The 21,049-nt window shown below is 44.1% G+C and overlaps 1 protein-coding gene across 2 annotated transcripts in view; it reads right to left on the reverse strand.

The window, feature by feature from the left end:
- The window catches only part of FRS3 (fibroblast growth factor receptor substrate 3), a 76,737-nt gene that overhangs the window by 28,364 nt on the left and 27,324 nt on the right, over positions 1-21,049 (reverse strand). For both annotated transcript variants that reach the window (XM_075333734.1, XM_075333735.1), the window contains exons 4-6: positions 16,291-16,477; positions 7,647-7,808; positions 4,201-4,352 (exon numbers count right to left, since the gene is read on the reverse strand). In XM_075333734.1, the coding sequence (XP_075189849.1) occupies positions 4,201-4,352; positions 7,647-7,808; positions 16,291-16,477 (501 nt within the window). The remainder of the gene's footprint in view (positions 1-4,200; positions 4,353-7,646; positions 7,809-16,290; positions 16,478-21,049) is intronic.

The following is a 21,049-nucleotide window of genomic DNA, read 5'->3' on the forward strand; positions in this document are numbered from 1 at the left end:
GCCTCCTGTGTGGGCTGCTTCCAGGGATGACATCCCTTTTGTCACGTGATAGGGGCGTGTTCAAAATACTATCACGTGACAAAAAGGGACGTCATCCCTGGAAGCAGCCCACACAGTCTAGCACTACCCTGAGCAGTGTGACCGCTGGTGAGGTTTGCGCGCTCACGAGATTATGGGCGGGTACTTGCTGATACTCACAGCCCCGCCCATAATCACTTGCCTGCGCACACGTCACCAGCGGTCACACTGCTCAGTCCCGTGAGACTGGCATTGGGCATGCGCGGGGATGGCTGGAGCAGTGGGCGGTGCATCAGCTATGGAAAGGAGCGATGGGGGCGGCATACAGGACCAGGAGGCAGAATAACGGACGGCAGAAAGCCCGCCACCGTGTCACATGTACAGTATCTGAATACAAAAAAGGTACCACTTTATAAACTCTTTATTTTGGTCTCACATGGGGCACAATAATAACAGGGACCTTTCTAGAATGCAGCCCAGGAGCTGCAGAGGGGGAATCTTTTAGGTTTTGGGCGAAATTTCTGCTGACAGGTTCCCTTTAAGAACAGAAACAGTGAACCTTTTTGGCAGGTCACAAGATGTCTATTTCCGAACACCCCGCAACGGTTATCTGATTGAAAAAAGGGACTTAAGACCCATATTCCGTCTCCACTGGCTGCGGCTGAGAAAGTCCGCCGAACAGACTTCTTTTCACCATACAGGCACTGTTGGGAGGGATTTCAGATAACCCTCCGCTAATAAAATTCTGCTTGCCATATCCATTAGTGATCTGAACAGAGCCTCCCTCCGGTGGTTGAGGTATATTACCATCACCGGATTTTTCACGAGGATTTGTTACCTGATGACCAGTCAGGGTTGGCAGGGACTGGTCCACTGCTTTTTCTACAGCCAGCAATATCCTGGTATTTTTTTTTTTTTTTTTTTTTTTAAAAGGAAATGGGATTCCCTTCCAGACCACACTCCCTGGATTGGGTGACCCCAGATATGGGCCCCCCTGCCGACTTGCATAGGTGGTAAGCACCTTAGAACTCGGGTCATCCAAAGCATGCTTCTTTAGTTAACAGGGTTCAACAAGCAATACAGGGATACTGGAAGACGACCTCCCTGAGTTACTAATTGTAAGTGAGCCCTAGCAAAAATTCTGGACCTGGATTGGACATAATTTTTTTTTTGTTTTTTTTTTTTATTTGTTTTTTTTATATAGTTTTGCGAGGACCCGATGCATAATCATTGCTTAAACGCCATCATGTATACTAGGGTGCACATCCCAGAATGCATTATTGAAACCAATCATGCTAAATGGAACAAAGCAGGTATTCAGGAGGCCAGCATAGACTGGTTCCCTGAATGTCAGTAACATGCTGCTTGACGTACGCATATGCTTCTCCAGGTGCCTTATCAAGGACTGTATAAGCTTGTAGCCAATAAGGAAGTAAGTGAAACCAAGTTAGATAATTGGTCAACAGCCATACGAATGAACTGTATAACTGATTATTGTACACTATACGCCTGAGAGACCCCCTTAGCGGTCTCGTCCAACACCCGGAATGTCAGTTGATGATGCCGGTAGCGCGCCCTCAGATAGCGCCCAATAGCAAGGAGTGATCTCGTGTAGATAATAGACCTGAGTGCCTCGCTACATACAAGGTCAGCGATATCACACGCTACCGCCGCTCTACTCCAGCCTGCGAGGAGGACAGACTAGGGGGCTGCTCCCCGGGTCGCCATCCCAGCTATAGCCCCCATGGGCCTACTGTGGCGCGTGTCTATGTGGTAAGAAGCATAGTGCTATTACCAACATACAGCCTTTTATTTTCCTTATTAGAGGGGTGCACGTGAATTTCAGTGAAAAGCTGAATTCCTGAATACGTAACATAAAAACAGACAAACTAGTGCCCCTTGGTCTGCCTCATATCTGCTGCCTCTTTAAACACACAGCCCCGGCGTCATTCCAAAAACATTCCAAGAAGGGGGGAGTGCTCTCGCGCGCGCGCGCAGACGATCCCACATGCGGCGGCCGGCCAATCACAAGATAGCGCCGTCGTACACGCCGCCGCTGCCCGCTGTACGGTCATGCCGGAACGCCCATGTTACCTCGCGCCCCAGGTAAGATGGCGCTGTCGCATCTTAAGCAGAGGGTGCCTCACAAGTGCACCGCACGTGCAGCGGCCGGCCATTCACAAGATGGCGCCGACCTATACACCACCGCCTGCTGCCGCATGAACAGTCACACCGGCGGAGCGCCTATGTGAACTAGCGCCCATAGGACTTACCGGGTAAGCTGGCGCTGCTGTATCCTATTGTAGAAGGTGCTCTGTGCTCAGTTACTGGTGAGGCAACGACATCGCTACCCACAGGTACTGCCCCCGTGGGCTACTGTGGTGCGTCCTCAGCCTCCCTGCAGCAGCATGACCCGTGTCTCTGCCCCCCCGTCCGGCTAGGGGTGAGATAGCAGGGAGGCGCTGTTGCACACAGACAACCCGCGTGGGCCCGCTGTGGCAATCCCTCAGCACCTCTGCCAGCCGCAGCAGGACCCGTGTCGCTGCCAGAACCGACCGGCCAGGGCTGGGACAACTTGAAGAATTCGGTTCCTATGACCATCTTGAACCCTCGCTCCTGGAGGTTCCCCGTTCAAGGACAGGAAACCAACTGATGCGGGGAGAGGTGCCACCCCTTTTTATTCTGGAGGTTTCCTGTCCTTGAAGGGCGGATCCTCTCATGGTGCTGTCATGGGTGCTGGAAAAAATGCTAATTTTCATTTACTCAACCCAATGTTACACAATTTTGTGAATTGCCCGAGGGTTATAAATACCCACAAATCCCCTATTTTACTAGACAGTTGTAGTTTCCAAAATGGGGTCACATGTGGGGGCTTCTGCTGTTTTAGAATGTCAAAAGCTCTTCAAATATGACATGGCATTTGCAATCTATTCCACCTGCAGGGCCTGAGGAGGAGACTCGTGGCCCCGCAGGTAAGGACCCACTGCATCCAGGATGCAGCAGGTCCTGATCGTGGGCACGTACACTTATGCAAGGACTCGTCAAGGCTGTCATTAAAGGAGAAGATTATTTAAGCTTTAGGCAAAACTTCTCTTAGGTCTAATACATCCAAGAGGGTTTTAAAGTCTCCAAGGACATTTTTGGGGCATGGTGATGGGGAGTCAATAGATATAACAGACAACAGTGGTAGTGTGGATGGAGGAGATGCGTTAGGAAGAATAATACTGTCTAACCTATGGTATGATTTATGCAGGGAGTAGTAGTAAGTGTACTATTTAACATGTGGATGAATGCGGCACCAAGTGACCTAGATTTAAAAAAAAAAAAAAAAAAAAAAAAGAAAGATTTTTTTAACAGAAGCTAGAAATTTATCAGAAAATAATTTAAATTGGATTGAGGTCTGAACCTTGAGAGGGCCCATTACAATATCTTGATGCTTTTCCTTTTCAGCAATTCGGATGTAAATTTGTAGGTGTGCTTGAGATTATTGTTCTGTTGCAAGATACAAGCTTTAGCAGTTTAATTAATGACCTCATATTTAACTCTAGAATACAAGAAAAAGCTCCTGGGCAACTCTATGATTGCTAGTCGCAAAGGTCGTGTAGCTCTAAATTAAGCCCGCACCATCACAGTTGGTATAAGGCGTTTGTGTTGACATGCTGGGTTTGGTTTTCACCAAGCGTGGTGCAGAACATTATGGTCAAACATCTTCACTATGGTCTAGTCCGTTGAAGGGACAATCTACCAGAAGTTTAGGCCACACTCCCACTGTTCATTATTTGGTCAGTATTTTGCATAAGAATTTGTAGACCAAAGCCAGGAGAAAAATACAGAATTGGTGCAGGTATTTGTATTATACTTTAACTCCGATTGTAAGCCAAAACAAGGAATGGAATAAACATTGATGTAAAATACTGACCAAATGCTCAATATGTGCATGTGGCCTTATGGTTTGTTTAAATGTAATTTTACACACTTTGGCAGTGTTATAATTTAAAAAGAAGGGGCTTTCTACTGGCAACGCCTCCCATGTGACGCGTACGTATGTGGCAGCCTGTCGTTTCCCATGTGATGTGTATGCTTCAGCCAGTGCGCAAATGAGGATATAAAATGTCCAAATGGTCTTTGGTAGAAGAAAAGGTTCCCTTTCCATGCTACACAGTGCTCTAAATGAAGAGATACCTGATCATCAGGAGTTATCATGCCATGTGTAGAATCCTCCCCAACAGATTGGTGCCTCAGGTTTCCCATTGATGGGTGATGTGCTGATGGGTATGAAGGTCCATCACGTGGAAAATTGTGAAAGCCATTTGGAAAACCGGTGTATCCTAGAGCTTGGTGAGGAGCATAAATGGAGGAAAGTAAAATAAAAAAAAAAAAAAAAAAAAAAGAGCATGAATAAATAAATGATATACTTACAAATAAAACAATTTAATAGCAAGAGCAAAAAATGCAGTTTGCTCCATGACACCAATTATAATCTGTTATATGTCTGTTCAAATCAAATCACAGCTCAACATCCCCAATACACGTGTATGAAAATCATGGACAGTACAAGGGTGCCATCAGTTTCTAACATTACACCTTATGAGAAGTTTTGCAAGGTTTGTTTTTTCATATGAGAAAATCTCTAAAGACACGGCTAATAAATCAGACCCAAAACACTGAAGAAACTATTTATTTTTCTGTTTACGATACAAATCAGTAATGTCTGAATGTGATAAATCAAGCTTTCCTTTACCAACAGTCTTCCCTCTATTACAGTATTTTTCGGACTATAAGACGCACTTTTTCCCCCCCCAAATGTTGGGGGAAAGTGGGGATGCATCTTATAGTTTGCATGTAGGGCATGGCTGCGGGGAATGCGGGTGCTGCAGTGGAGCGGGTCATCGGCGGCATGCGCAGGCAGCGCATGCCGTAACCACGTGGGCCCGCTCATTTCATATGCATGCATCCTCCCGCCCATCTCTCAGCGCTGAAGTCGGCGCTGACAGGTGGGCGGGATGATGGGCGTGGGGTGCGCGCATAGTAAAAAGCCGGCCCGCGTGATCACCCCTGGCAACTACAGCCTGGAGTGAGTGATCATGTGTGGCTGTATTCACTGCCCCCCACGCATCATTATCAGCTCGGGGGGCAATGAATAAGTACGGTATACTCACAGTTCCCTGCAGCATCGCGATGTCCTCCTGCCTGCCGGCCCGCTGATTTGTGTGGAGACTAGCGATGCGCACAGCGATGACGTCATCCCTGTGCTCACCGCTCTCCACACACACATCAGCGGACAGGAGGACATTGCGATGCTGCAGGGAACGATGACCGACTCCACACAGGTCAGCGGCGCTGCTGCTGACACAGACAGGAAGACGAGCGATGAGTGAGGAGAGGTGAGTATAAATGTTTATTTTTAATGTGCCACAGGTTGCAGGCCATATACCAGGAGGGGGATATATAGTAGGATGGGGGTATATAGCAGGATGAGGGACATATATACAGGGATGGGGATCATATACAAGGCAGGAAGATCATTACCAGGATGGGATAACTTAGAGATTTTGAGGACATTACCCCCATAACAGTGTTAGCAGCAGATCCTCGCCCCATAACTGTCATGACCACACTTTTTACTTAAAATTTTATTTGCCGCCTCTAAAACCAGGGTGCGTCTTATGGTCCGATGCGTCTTATAGTCCGAAAAATACAGTACGCTTTTACCCACGTAAATCATAAATCAGAACTAGAACTGAAAATTATTCAATTGTCTGGTAACTCAATACAAGGTCACTTCCGAATCCTTCAAATGTACCTGAAGAAGCACTTTTCCTGATGTCTATAACCTGGCCAAGAGCTGACTGTGCACATGATGCAGGGGGGAGTGGGGGGGGGTGATACATTTTTTGAGAAATCTGCACCAAATCTGCATGCAAAGTGAGATTTCTGAAATGTGCATGTGTGGGTTTTTTTTCCCTTGTAAGTCTAGTGCAGAGAAAAAAATCTGCAGCATGTCAATTACTGGGACATTTTTTCCTGCATTTTTTTTTAGCCCTTCCAGCCATTGACTTCACAAAGAAAAAAAAAAAAAAAAAACACATCAATACCACATGCATGGTTTGTTTTTTTGGTGCGTTTTTCTGCCTCAAGGTGCAGATTTGCTGTAGTAAGTTCCTGCACCAAATCTGCAGTGTGCGCACATACCCTAAAAATGTCGTAGAAGCTGTGACCTCCCTCCTGAAGGGGCCAATTTTTATTTTCTGCCCCTCCATCAAACAACTCATATGAAGAGATTTATTTTATAATATATATATTTTTTTGTTTTTATATTTTAGTGGCTTAACTCCGTAAAGGACAAGGAAATGTATTTCATTTTTACACTTTTGTTTTCTCTTCACCTTCTTTCAAGAATTTCTTTTTTCTTCACTCGACATTCGTACAAGGGCTTGTTTTTTGTGGGACGATGTACAGTTTTGAGTGGCACCATTCATCTTAACATACAAATGTACTAAAACGTGGGGGGGGGGGGAATCAAATGTGATGAAATAGTGGGGAAAAAAAAAATTAGGGAGGTGAGGCGAGTGGAATTCTGATGTTTTGAATATTTTCATTTACCGATCAGGTTAATTAATTCCATGTTTTCATAAATTGGATTTTTAAGAACACAGCAGTACCAAACATGTTTGTTTTTCTCTTACATTTTTTTTCCAACTAGCAACCTTTTACCTTTTTTTACCTTGTTAAAAATAATAATAGTGTTCATTATTTTTTAGTTCCCATTGAGGACTTCAACCTGCTAATTCACTTAGAGTATGTGCCCAAGATCAGGACTCGCTGCGTTCCTGACCGGGGGGGGGGGGGGGGGGCACGCATCTTCTCCATAGGAAAACCCAGGAGACTAGCTGTCAGTACCCATGATCAGGGTTCAGTGCGCTGCGGTCTCCTGCTTGTGTTCCGCAGCAAACAATTGACATGCTGCGGTCTGGAAGATGCTCTGCAGCTCAGTGTTTCCTGCGGAAAAAAGAAGCAGAGTGGGCACGGGATTTCTAGAAATTCATCCACTGTGCTTGTACTGTACACCGCAGCGGTTTGGACACAGCTGACGTAGGCTGCATCCAAACCACTGCAAATACTGATCGTAGGCACACACCCTTATACTATGTACTGCAGAACCTCAGCATTGCAGTATATAGTGTAAAGTCAGTCTCCTATGGAGCCCACCATATGGCTGAGACACTCAGGATGACTGACATGACAGAGGAAGAGGTCTTCAACGCCCCCCCCAGCTGTGATAGTATCCCACCAGTCCCCCATGAACGCTCAATATACGTTTTCAGAAAATTACTATCTACTATGCAGCCCAGCCAGAGGCGAGGATGGTGGTGACAAAGGCCCTCACTAGGCCACAGTGTGCTGTAAGCGATCAATGAGTGCTGAAATGAGAAGCTTAAAGTGAACCTGTCAGAATTGATCAGAGATGGCTCCAATCTCTGCTGTCAGATGCAGATACTGAGGTTTGAGTATGGAGCAGGCTCAGCTACTGAGCCCCCTCCATATTTGTGCATCATGTATTTGTACAGTAGATGTTAGGAAGAAACAACTAGTTGAAGAAAAAACAAATAATATGCATCTTTATATACCTCCAGAGGTCTGTGGGGTTCGGGGCATTTCCATTTCAGTTGGGTGACCCGTTCTTGTGATCATGACTGGTTCCTCAACAACACTGATGCTGTTACGCTGCATTAGTTCCTGTAACAGGTTGAAAATTTCTTCTGCTCGAGAACACTTAAATGCGAATATCCCTAAAAGAAAAAACTTAAAGGTTTTAAAAGAAGCATATTTATTCTAGACCGTCAACATCAGATCCCTGGGGTCTTGGCAGCACCTGTTCCCAATTTAAACTAGTTGAATAGGCCATTGCACCACAATGCATGTCATGTTCTTCCTTTTTTATGAACATGGGTCACAAACTAACTTCCTTATATTCGACACACAATTCAATGAACTAAAAAGGGGTTGTCATTCATCTTTAATACTGCACCCATGACCCGCAAAATTTTTATTTTATTCACAACATCAGCAAGTGTTTTATAAGAGGAAATTATACATGGTTTTCTAAATATTTAAATAAAAATCTAAATGTGAAAATTACGACATGCATTTATTTGTATTTAGCCACATGTAGTCTGAAACCCCTAAATTAAAGCATGAAGGACCCATTGCCTCCAGAAGTCACCCAATTAGTTAATTGAGCCCACCTGTGTATAATAGAACTATGGGATTAAACAGCATCATGAAACCCAAGGAACACATCTGACAGGTCAGGGCGCTTTCACACTTGCATTGTGCGGCATCCGTTACAATGCGTTGTGTGACGCATGTGACGGATGCCTTGCAAATAGTGTGAAAATAAAGGCAACGGATTCCTGGAAAATAACGCGTTGCGTTAAGTTTTCTGGCCGAGAGAGAGAGAGCCCCCATCATCACCGCACACACACACACACAGGCACTACCGCCCCCATCATCATCACAGCACACACCCTGGCACTACTGCACCCATCACCACAGCACACACCCTGGCACTACTGCACCCATCATCCCCACACACGCTGGCACTACTGCACTCATCATCACCGCACACACAAGCACTACCGCACCTATCATCACCGCACATGCAGGCACTACCGCACCCATCATCACCGCACACGCAGGCACTACCGCACCCATCATCACCGCACATGCAGGCACTACCGCACCCATCATCACCGCACACACCCCGGCACTACTGCACTGATCATCATCACCACCACACATGCAGGCATTCCCTCAGTGATGTTCCCGCTGACAGCGCAACTCCATTCAGTTTCTGCGTGGAGCTCCCAGGAACGGCGGTGTAATACTGCCGCTCCTGTCAGCTTCATGTAGCAGAGCTGGATGAGTCACGGGACCTCGTGTCGATTACGCCGTACCTGGAGGGGTATTTGGGGATTTTAATAAAGTGGTGAAAGAGGGTGTTTTTTTGTCTTTTATTCCAAATAAAGGATTTTTTCTGTTGTATGTGTTTATTTACTTTCACTTAAAAGGTTAATCATGGAATGTGTCTCAAAGACGGCTGCCATGATTAACCTAGGACTTAGTGGCAGCTATGGGCTGCCATTAACTCCTTATTACCTCGATTGCCACTGCACCAGAGCAATTTGGGATGAGCCGGGTAGAGTCCCGGGACTGTGACATCTAATGGATGCAGCAATTCCGGGAGGCTGCTAACTGATATTTTTAGGCTGGGGGGCTCCCCATAACGTGGGGCTCCCCATCCTGAGAATACCAGCCTTCAGTCGTGTGGCTTTATCTTGGCTGGTATCAAAACTGGGGGGACCACACGTCGTTTATTTTAATATTTATTTATTTACTGCACGATATAGACCCGCTCACCTGCAGCTGTGATTGGTTGCAGTGAGACAGCTGTCACTCACCGTGGGGGCGTGTCTGACTGCAACCAATCATAATCGGGAGATAAGGTATGCACATCAGTGACTATGTAAGGGGAATACATGAAATAGCAGAAACTGCTGTGTGAATACTGACTTGAAAAATCCAATAGCTATATGTAAGAGTGAAAATGTGAAAAATGGAATCTGCATTACTGCCATGAACATATGAATCAAGAGAAATTTAGCTACTGAATTGATCAATGCAATAGAGCCCCAACACTACGCCAAAGTATTTCTCTACGTTGGGGTCCCTAGCTTGTGTGTGTCCTAATACCAGTCTATAGGACAGTGAAAAACACATACAGATGGCATCAGTGTGTTATATATGTTTAACATTGTAAAAGATAGAGAAGCTTTGTCATTTATTTAGTTGCTGGCTGTAGATGATGGGTACCCCCGCAGCTTGCATTTTTGCAAATCTCTTCTTGGCTGCCCTAGAAGAGGATCTCATTTATGATATTAAGAACCTATTTTTGAAGCATATAAAGAAATATGCCAGGTATGTGGATGACGCCTTTTTGGTGTGGGATGGATCTAGACAGGACTTCACTGATTTTGTAGCGTATCTTAATTTTACTAATTCATACAACATGCTCTTCACCTACAGTTTTGGCAGTCAGGAATTAGATTTTCTGGATATCAGACTGACGGTGAGGGATGGCCTAAATTATTAGAGAGATCTACAGAAAACCCACTGCAGTGAATACTTGCTGCACTATAGCAGCGCACATCCGTCCCACACCAGGAAATCGCTCCCTTACTGTCAATTTCTGCATCTTAAAAAAGTGCACAATGATCCTGATAAATTTATACAACAAGCCTCGGATCTAAAAAAACGTCTATCAGAGCGAGGCTCTCTTATATCCATTATTAACGCAGCCTATGATAAAACATTGAGTAATAGTTCCATACAGAGAAAAAATACCAACAAAATGTAAATAAAAACTAAAACACTAATGTGAATAAGAATGAAATAATAGGCAGATGCGTTTTCAACTTTAAATTTAATCCTATGTATGATGCAATTAAATCTAGCATCAGAAAACATTGGCATTTAATAAAAAATGAAAAAAAGGAAATAGCTGCTGATGGCCCCCTCATATCATATAGGAGTAAAAATCTAAGTGACATTCTAGTTAAAAAAATCGATACGTTACTCAAAAAGAAAAAACGTGGTTAGATCGCAAAAAAAAAAAAAAAATCAAAAGGTAATTTTAAATGTGGTAGTTGCCCCTTTTGTGAGTTCCGCTGTACAGGTGACATTATAAAAGTTGGTAGTGAGGTTATTAAAGTTAATGACTTTATTACATGCAAAGCAAACTACTTGGTATATATTTTTTCTCCATGCCAGCGGTTCTACATAGAGTGGCCGAATTGTTTTACCTATGTAAGGGTATGTGCGCACGTTGCTTTTTACCTGCTTTTTACCTGCTTTTTTGCTGCTTTTTCTTCTGCGCTGTTTAATGCCAAAATGGATGTGTTTTTCTATTCAAGCAAAGTCTATGGGAATTTGGGTTTCTTGTTCACACTATGTTGTTCAAAATGCTGCCTTTTTGTGGCAGAACTTTGGTCAAAAACTCAGCTTTGCAGTGCAAAACCCAAATGGCAAAAACAATTGACATGTTGCTTCTTTGAAAAGCTGAGTTTTTGACCAAAGTTCTGCCACAAAAAGGCAGCATTTTGAACAACATAGTGTGAACAAGAAACCCAAATTCCCATAGACTTTGCTTGAATAGAAGAACACATTCAGTTTGGCATTAAACAGCGCAGAAGAAAAAGCAGCTAAAAAGCAGGTAAAAAGCAGGTAAAAAGCAACGTGCGCACATACCCTAAGAGTCAGGGAGCATTTTAAATCCATCACATCTGGGGTGGGTTCACCTCGGTTAATCAAACACATGCAGGACTGCCATGGAGGAAACCCATGGCTCCTAAAGTTTGCTGGTGCAATAAAGGTTAATCCTTGCACCACGGGAGGGGATACCCATCGCTCATTACTCCAAAGGGAGTCCAGATTAATATTGGATCTGAATGCTCTTGGCCCCTTAGGCTTAAATGATAAAAATGATTTATCAGTCTTTTTGTAGCTTTATATTTAATATAATGTAACCCTTGCTCCTTGTAAAATTCGTGTAATACACACCAATATTCCTTGCTTCTGATATGCCCATTTGATGTTACGGTGTTTATGGTATATATCCATTTTTGATAAATTTATCATACATCTGCTTTTTGTAATTGTAACTGGTGATATTCATTTAAATGCATTTTAAATCACCTGATGACGCTATATCCACACCATCTTGTATAAGAGGGCGGATGTTGCGTCTCAGATCTCACTGGACCCGTGGAAGCAAATTGTTTGCGAAACGGCCCGCTGTCGTCCGGCACTGTGTGTCTTCACCCTCCCCCACCACCTGTACCCTTGATTTGAACATGGATTAAAGAGAACCTTATATCCAGATCCTGTTGTAGTGCGACCTTTTCTGCCTGTCTTTGGATAATTTATGGTCTACACCTTGGGACACGCACCGGGATCTTACATGTTCACCAGGATTGAGCGGTCAGCTTGCAGTGGATTTAGTGGTGCCTGGTACCCCTCACCCTGAACTCATAAGCTTCTTATACTAACAGTTTATTTTGTTCCTATAGCAACCATTGACAGTTGCTATTAATAGCCCGTATCTCCCAGCTCCATTCAGATTAATGGAGGCAGGATTTTTGAGAGTAACTGTAAAGCGCGGGGTTAATTTTTCCCATCAAAACATAGTCTATGATGTTCCCTGGGTCCCATGGAGAGTGTGTGCAAAATTTCATGATTGTAAATGAGACAGTGCGGATTCCTTTAGCGGACACACACACACACACACACACACACACCTTTATATATTAGACTAGTTGCTATTAATAGCCTGTAGCATGTATTCAGTTTAATGGAGGCAGGATTTTGGATGGTAACTGTAAAGCGCAGGGTTAAATTCTCCCGTCAAAACAGTCTGACGTTCCCTGGGTCACATGCAGTGTTTGTGCAAAATTTCGTGATTGTAAATGTGAAGGTGCAAATTCCTTTAGCGGACATACACACAGCTTTATATATTAGATTTAGTTATTCATCCATCCATGAAAGGAAATGATGACAGACTGATAACATACTGATCTGAAACACTAACGTTATCAGCACCATTACTTCCACATACATGTTTAAACACGGAGGTGTTAACGAGGCCTTAGTGTGTGAATCACCATTTTTTTCCATTGAAAAATAAAAATTAAATAAAAAACATTTGGTCTCACTGGATTTGCAAATATTCAACCTATCAAAATAAAAATTAACTACAGCAGAGTGGTAAAAACTGTACAGGAAAATAAAGTAAAAAAAAAAAAAAAAAAAGTCAGCTCACCATGCAAAAAACAAAGCTCACACACGGATTCATAGACCAGAAAATGAAAAATAAAAAAAGTGACAAGCAAAATTTCCTTTAAAATTTAACCCCTTCATGACCTTGCCATTTTCAGTTTTTCCCACCCCTTCTTCGTAGAGTCATAACTTTTTTTTTTTTGTCAATCCAGTTGTAATTAGGACTTGTTTGTGGGATGAGTTGTGCTTTTGAATTAAAGCATTAATTCTGTCACATATTGTACTGGAAAACAGGAAAAAAAAATTCTGGTGAAATTGGGAAAAAAAAAGTGCAATTACCCAATTTTATTTATTATTTTTTTTTAAATTTACCATGTTTACTGTATGCTAAAAGTGACCTGGGAAGACTATTCCCCAGGTCAGTATGAGTTTATAGATACCAAACATGTATAGTGTTTATTAATTTAAATGTTGAAAAAAAATTAAATAAAATAAAAAATTGGAAATTTGTAAATAAAAAAAAAAAAAAAATTGCTTTTGTCACCATGTTCCGAACCCCGTAAGGTTTTATTTTTTGAGACAGCGCTGAGGGCTGATTTTTTGCGCCCTGAGCTGACATTTTTACTAAATATTTTTAGATAGATGTGATGTTTTGATTGCTTCTTACTGCAATCTTGAAGCGGACAAAAAAAAAAAAAAAAAAAATACTGGTGTATGGATTTTTATTTTTTTTTAACTACGCTGTTTACCAATCGGATTAAATTATTTTATATAGATCAGGCATTACTGAACTTAGTGATTTTCAGATTTTTTTTTTCCCCTTCTTCCAAAAGCCATAACATTGTTATTTTTTCATCAATATTGCTTGTTTTTTGTGGGACGAGTTGTACTTTTGAATGACACCATTCATTCTGCCCCATATTGTACTGGATAACATGCGAAAAAAAATAAATCTAAAAGTGCAGTGAAATTGTAAAAAATTAAAACTGCAATTGCACAAATGTTTTTGTTTGTTTTGATTTCTCATTTACTAGGTTTATAATATGAACCTGGCATCATTCTCCAGCTCAGTACAAGTTCATTGATACCAAACATGTATAGTTCTTCTTTTATAAGTGATGGAAAAATAAATAAACACAATTCACTTTTGGCACCATTTTGCCGGGAACCATAATGTTTTTCTTTTTTGGGATCTGGGGCTTGTGATTGTGATTTTTTGCGCCTTAAGATGACGTTTTTTACCTATACCATTTTTCGGTAGATGCAATGTTTTGATCACCTATTATTCCAATGTTGCGGTGAACCAAAGAAAAACTCATTCTGGCATTTTGATTGCTAGCAGAATGTACTCATTTGGAGTACAAATGATGGCAGTTCAGCACCTGTGATTCACTAACACTGGAAAAAACCTGCTGCAGAGGACTGCTGATAAGTAAAACACTCAGAGGAGGAGACAAGTGCAGACATTTTCATCTGTACTCCAAATGATTATATTCTTATATCAGTGCCGCTGAGGGTAATAAGATAGACTGGGAGAAAGGTTTGAAAGCCACTAGACCCTTGGGATTAAAAGGTAAACTCTTAATACAGTGATTTGCAAAGTTTTATAAACTTCTACACTTAAAATGATTAAAACAAAAACAACCAAAAAAATAGAAAGGTTTTGTTACTGTTTATATGCCCAGGCGGCAAACTTAAAAAACAAATAAATAAAAGATAGTCGATTTTTACAAAATTGTGGATATCTCCGGAATAACAGGAAGGACATCAAATGGCTATCGTATTACACACACACACACACACACACACACACACACACACACACACACACACAATTAAAAATTGCAGTGATGGCCATTTGATGTCCTTCCTGTTATTCCGGAGATATCCACAATTTTATTAAAAAAAAAAAAAAAAAGTTACTTGCTTCGTCTCACCAACAACATTTAACAAAAATGTGCCTCCCCGGGTAATTTACGTCTTTAATTTTCTGTCTTGGTGACGTCAAGTACAGGAAATATTAACTCTGCTGCCTGCACTCCTCATACCAGCCCTGTGAGATGCTCCTCCGAGGATACTAGCTTCAGCATGCTACTACGCCGCCATTTATACTATACCTGATTCACTGCGGGTGTACAGTGTCAATGCGCAGTGCAAGTACAGTATCATGCGACAGCCTTACAAGTGCAGAAACGAGAACCATGGCAATATGAGCAGGCACAAGATTTCCTACAAGGTACCTGAGGTCAGCTAGACATCCCTGTATTAAAGCGGTGGTCCACTACAAAGCATTGTGGCCACATTGGTGTAAAGCGGAGACAGAAAGCCTTTTCTAAATACCTTCTGTTGTCCATTCCGCCTGTGAGTGGTGCTATTGCTATTAGCTCATCCCCCATCACGTGACCTGACCTGCAGTGATCTCTCATGTCCGATGATGTTACGTCAACTTACGAAATTGGAAGATGACCCGATATCACCGAGACAGGACCCACTCTCTGAGTTACTAGGCTGTGGTCAGAGTTTCATCGCTCATCACAGCCTTTCACCAAAGAGCAACGCAAGCACGAGCGACGTTGGGCTGTGATGTGCGGTGAAACTCTGCCCATAGCCCAGACACTCACAGAGACTGGGGCCTGCCTCGGTGATGTCTGGTCATCTTCCAATTCCAGAAGTTCATGTTACATCACCGGACATCAGAGGTCACTGCAGCCCGGGTCACGTGATGGGGGGATGAGTGGATAGCAATAGAGCCACTCACAGGTAGAATGGACAACAGAAGGTATTTAGAAAAAGTTTTCTGTCTCAGCTTTACATCGATGTGGCCACTATACTTTTAGTGGACAACCCTTTTACGATAGAAGGGGCTTAACAGCAAAACCCCCAAAATATGCCAGAATTGCATTTTTTTTCTTACCAAACTGGAATTCTCCAAAATGTTAGTACATTATATGATAAAATGAATCATGGCATTTAAAATGCTACACTTTGCCATGCAAAAAACAGCCCTTACCAAGATAAGTCAACAAAAAAAATAAAAAAAGTTCTGACTCATGGAAGAAAAAAAATTTTAAAAAAAATTGTCCATTAAAAAAAAAAAAAAAAAAAAGAAAGTGGGTTTAAGATTCAGAATGGTATCCTGTCAACCATACGCTATTGGCTGGTGCCTACAGATTGAATTATTTATGGTGACAGGTTACCTTTAAATTGGAACCATCCACACCCTGTGGGGAAGATGGAGAATCATTTTGAAAAATGGCTAGGAAAAAAAAAAAAAGGGGGCAAAGGTGAAAGTCATAAAACATAAGGATAATATCATCAAGAAACACGTACAGCAGCCATAACACAGCATAATGAAAGCGAAAAAGAGAAAGGTCTCCAGCACATCGAGCGTCATGCTGACATGTCTATCACCAGGTTATAACCTGAATAGAAACATACCCTGCCCAGTTTGACAACGTCGGCCACTTTCAAAAGAGAATAGGTTGGAATCGTATCCATAGCGCCTCAGGCACAGGTATGGCCATCTCACAGCATCCCGCTTCCTGGTGTGCAAGACCAGTTCAGTCTGCGTTAGTTCCATAATTCCAGAGCCCAGCTCTGTCCCCTCATCATCTACATTGGTTACCTGCAAGAAAATTAGTTGTTAATTGCCTGCCTGTTCTCTGAAGGCTCGGCCGGCGATTCACAGGCTTCTTTTAACCTCTGGTCAGCAGAACAGCTCTCTCTCTTTCGCTCTGTTTTGTTGATAGGAGTCACTGCAGCATCATGCTGATTGACAGCTGGCTACCCAAAGATAGGAAGTGGGGAGCTTCCTATCAATCAGATGATGTCCCAACAGAGAAGAGCGGAAAAGAAGACTCTGCTCTTTCTGAAGTGAGGAAGCAGAGCAATTATTTTCGCCCAACTCTGTTAAAGTAGGTGTGGATGGGGCATGGAGATTGCAGATTGTCAAATTCATAGCATAGCGGGGGCGTTCACTATGCCCAAATGTTACTCTAGCAGGGACTGATGTAAGACTTGTGGCAAGGCACATAGAGGTGTACACCACTTGTCTGGGGCATCTGAGTAGGACTACGTCTTTTCATGAATCAGGAGCATCTAACTAGCCCATCTCATGAAGACCGGCGTGATCAACAGTCTTCCTCCATTGGACTCAGAGTGTAATAAAACGTTAAGAAAAGGGATTTTAAGTGGTCAGAACGTAGCATCTTTCTATATAATTAACAATGTTAAAAGGAATCTATCACCTTAAAACTGGAGTCTAATCTGTTGGCAGCAAGTAACAGAACTGGGAGAGCGGAATAAATTGATGTAAAGTTTATGTGAAAAGATTCAGTATAACCTGTATTTATCTAATCTTCTGCTATTTCTGGGATTTTTAGTCCAGTGGGCGGTCCCATCAGTGATTGACAGCTTTCTTTGTGTAAGTGTACATATATAGAAAGCAGTCAGTCATTGGTAGGAACGCCCGCTGGACTGAAAATCACAGACGGAGCATAGGCACACGGCCTTAACCCTATGATTAGTTTTTGACGTTGTATATTTTTGCTGGGTCAAGTGCACAGAGTCTTACAGTTCCAGCAAAGTGGATGGGATTTATAGAAATCTCCTGCCCACTGTGCTTCTTTTATTACTCCGCATAATCAGACCTACGGTGAGTGTTTCAAAGTCGCAACGTGTAAACCTCTCGTGTGTACGCTGAGTTTTATGTGCAGATTTTCCTTATAGAATAACATTAGGCCGGATTCACACTTGCGAGTGCCTCGCGTTTAACTCGCGCGAGTCTCTCATTGAATCACCCAGCACGGCCGCACTCACCGGACAGGAGCGGGTCGGTTGCATGTATCTCTATGCAGCTGAGACGCTCCTGTCCAGAGAGTGTATGGCTGTGTCGGGTGATGCAATGAGAGAGGCTCTCACAAGTGTGACTCCGGCCTTAGAGGGAGAAAATCCACAAGTATAAAAACGCATGTGTGTTTTTAGTGCATTTCCATGGCAGAAAAATACTAACAATTTATTTAATGTGCATATAAGGTTTTGTCAAAGCCAAATACCAGCAAGCATCAAAAATAAAGCAACTTTATTAAAGAATGACTTGCCAAATAGAGACAAAAATGCATCAAGAACGCATGTTAAAAAAAATAAAGCATTAAAAAGGGAACCTGTCACCAGGTTTTTCCCCCTATATGCTGCAGCCACCACCAGTGAGCATATATACACAGCATTCTAGAATCTATATATATATAATTGCCTTATTCTGTCTGTCTGTCTGTCTGTCATGCTCCAAAATTGTGTCCTTACGGTGACACAAAGCCGATTGGCCGCTGGGCCCGCCATGGCCCCGCCCCCCCCCACGGATTGGCCTCTCGCCCCGGCTCTCTGCAGGCCCCGCCCCCTCACGCAATGCACGCTCGCTCTGGCCCAACTGACACGGAGCTCCGACTCCCAGGTGAGTACACACACGCACACACACACACATCAGATCACACTCACTCTCACACACACCTCAAACATCACATCCACACACTCACAACATCCTGGGATATCGCTTGCTTCTACACCGGCTCCGTCACGATCCCAGCAGCGCCAGACATAACCTTGCGATGCTGGGATCTTGACGGAGCCCGTGAACGCTGGTAACCATTATACACATCGGGTAACTAAGGTCCCTTGGTTACCCGATGTGTATCATAGTTACCAGTGTACACCGGCTCCGTCACGATCCCAGCAGCGCCAAACATAACCTTGCGATGCTGGGATCTTGACGGAGCCCGTGAACGCTGGTAACCATTATACACATCGGGTAACTAAGGTCCCTTGGTTACCCGATGTGTATCATAGTTACCAGTGTACACCGGCTCCCGGTACACATGTGCAGGGAGCCGGCATTATACTCCTCTCCCCCCAGGACTACTCCTCCTATTACAGTCCTCCTATTATACTCCTCTCTGAGTATAATAGGAGAACTATTATAGCATGGGGGATGTAGCACGATGGGGGGTGCGCAGCATGGGGGATGTAGCACAATGGGGTGCGCAGCATGGGGGATGTAGCACGATGGGGAGTGCGCAGCATGGGGGATGTAGCACGATGGGGAGTGCGCAGCATGGGGGATGTAGCACGATGGGGAGTGCGCAGCATGGGGGATGTAGCACGATGGGGAGTGCGCAGCATGGGGGATGTAGCACGATGGGGAGTGCGCAGCATGGGGGATGTAGCACGATGGGGAGTGCGCAGCATGGGGGATGTAGCACGATGGGGGATGTAGCACGATGGGGAGTGCGCAGCATGGGGGATGTAGCACGATGGGGAGTGCGCAGCATGGGGGATGGAGCACGATGGGGGGTGCGCAGCATGGGGGATGGAGCACGATGGGAGGTGCACACCTCCCTCCAACACACACACACACACACACACACAGGGAACCACAAACACCGCCATACACAGACACCCACACACACAGACTACGCTGCACACACACACAACACCCAACACACAAACACCGCGGCATACATAAATATATGCACATACCGCACAACACACACATTGCACAAAACATACCTCCCCCCAAAACACACCACACCCACACAAACCGCACAACACACACACACACACACACACACACAGCGCTCCACAAACAACGCAACACACATACAACACCGCTCTCACCCCCCGCCACACCCAGACAACACCCAGAACATGTACAGCGCCCTACACAAACACTTGGTAACTACACACAACAACATCTCTATCTATCTATCTATCTATATATATATATATCTATATCTATAACAAAAATCATACATGAACTACACAATACCCGATGCGTAGAATCGGGCCACCTTCTAGTACTGTATATAACTGCCCTGGCCCCTCTGTATAACACAACACACAGCTTTTATTATGCTCACCTGCGGGGTGATCCGGTACAATGGGTGTCGCTGCTTTAAGTCCGATGCCTCCCATCTTCCTTCCATCGCCGTCCTCCTTTCCTGCGCCATGTGGATAACAAGTCCTATGTCATCCACACAGAGGCCTCCAATGTGCTCCTGCACACTTCTCTCTGCCCTGCTGAGGGAAGATCATAGTATTGTAGTGCGCATGTGCTCTTTGAGCTTTCCCCATGCCTGTGCATTACAGTACTTTGCTCTGCCCGCAGCAGGGCCCAGCTAAGTGCACATGCGCAGGAGCACAATGGAGGTCTGTGTGGATGACATAGGAGCACAGCTATGGAAGGAAGAGAGGAGGCGCCAGACTAAGGGGTACTTTGCACGCTGCGACATCGCAGGCCGATGCTACGATGCCGAGCGCGATAGTCCCCGCCCCAGCAGCGATATCCTTGTGATAGCTGCCGTAGCGAACATTATCGCTATGGCAGCTTCACATGGACTCACCTGTCCTGCGACCGTCGCTCTGGCCGGCGACCCGCCTCCTTGTTAAGGGGGCGGGTCGTGCGGCGTCATAGCGACGTCACACGCCAGGCAGCCAATCGGAGCGGAGGGGCGGAGATGAGTGGGATGTAAACATCCCGCCCATCTCCTTCCTTCCGCATATCCTACGGAAGCCGCAGTGACGCCGGTAGGAGATGTTCCTCGCTCCTGCGGCTTCACACACAGCGATGTGTGCTGCCGCAGGAGCGAGGAACAACATCGGACCGTCGTGTCAGCGTAATCATGGATTACGCCGACGCTGCACCGATGATACGATTACGACGCTTTTGCGCTCGTTAATCGTATCATGGAGCCTTTACACACTACGATGTCGCATGCGATGCCGGAAGTGCGTCATTTTCAATTTGACCCCACCGACATCGCACCTGCGATGTCGTAGTGTGCAAAGCCCGCCTAAGACCAGCGGCGCCCATCAATCCCGACCGCCCCGCAGCAGAGTATAATCAAAGCTGTTTTGTTTTTTTTAAATTATACAGCACATCTTGGGCTACTATATACTGTTTTCTAGACTGCTGTATATAAGAGCTAACTGGTGGTTTGCCGCAGATTAAAGGGAGAAAAAAAAAACCTGGTGACAGGTTCCCTTTATAGAAAGAAAAAGAAAAAAAAAAAAAAAAAAAAGCGAGTAACCCAATTTACATAATAGCTGCAGAAATGTTGCAACATTAAAAACTCTCCAAAAGCTAAAAAAAAAGAAGGAAGGGTCAGTGTAAATTATTAAACACAGGTTATACTGAATGTATTCT

The sequence above is a fragment of the Anomaloglossus baeobatrachus genome, chromosome 2, assembly GCF_048569485.1.
Source record: "Anomaloglossus baeobatrachus isolate aAnoBae1 chromosome 2, aAnoBae1.hap1, whole genome shotgun sequence".
NCBI lineage: Eukaryota > Metazoa > Chordata > Amphibia > Anura > Aromobatidae > Anomaloglossus > Anomaloglossus baeobatrachus.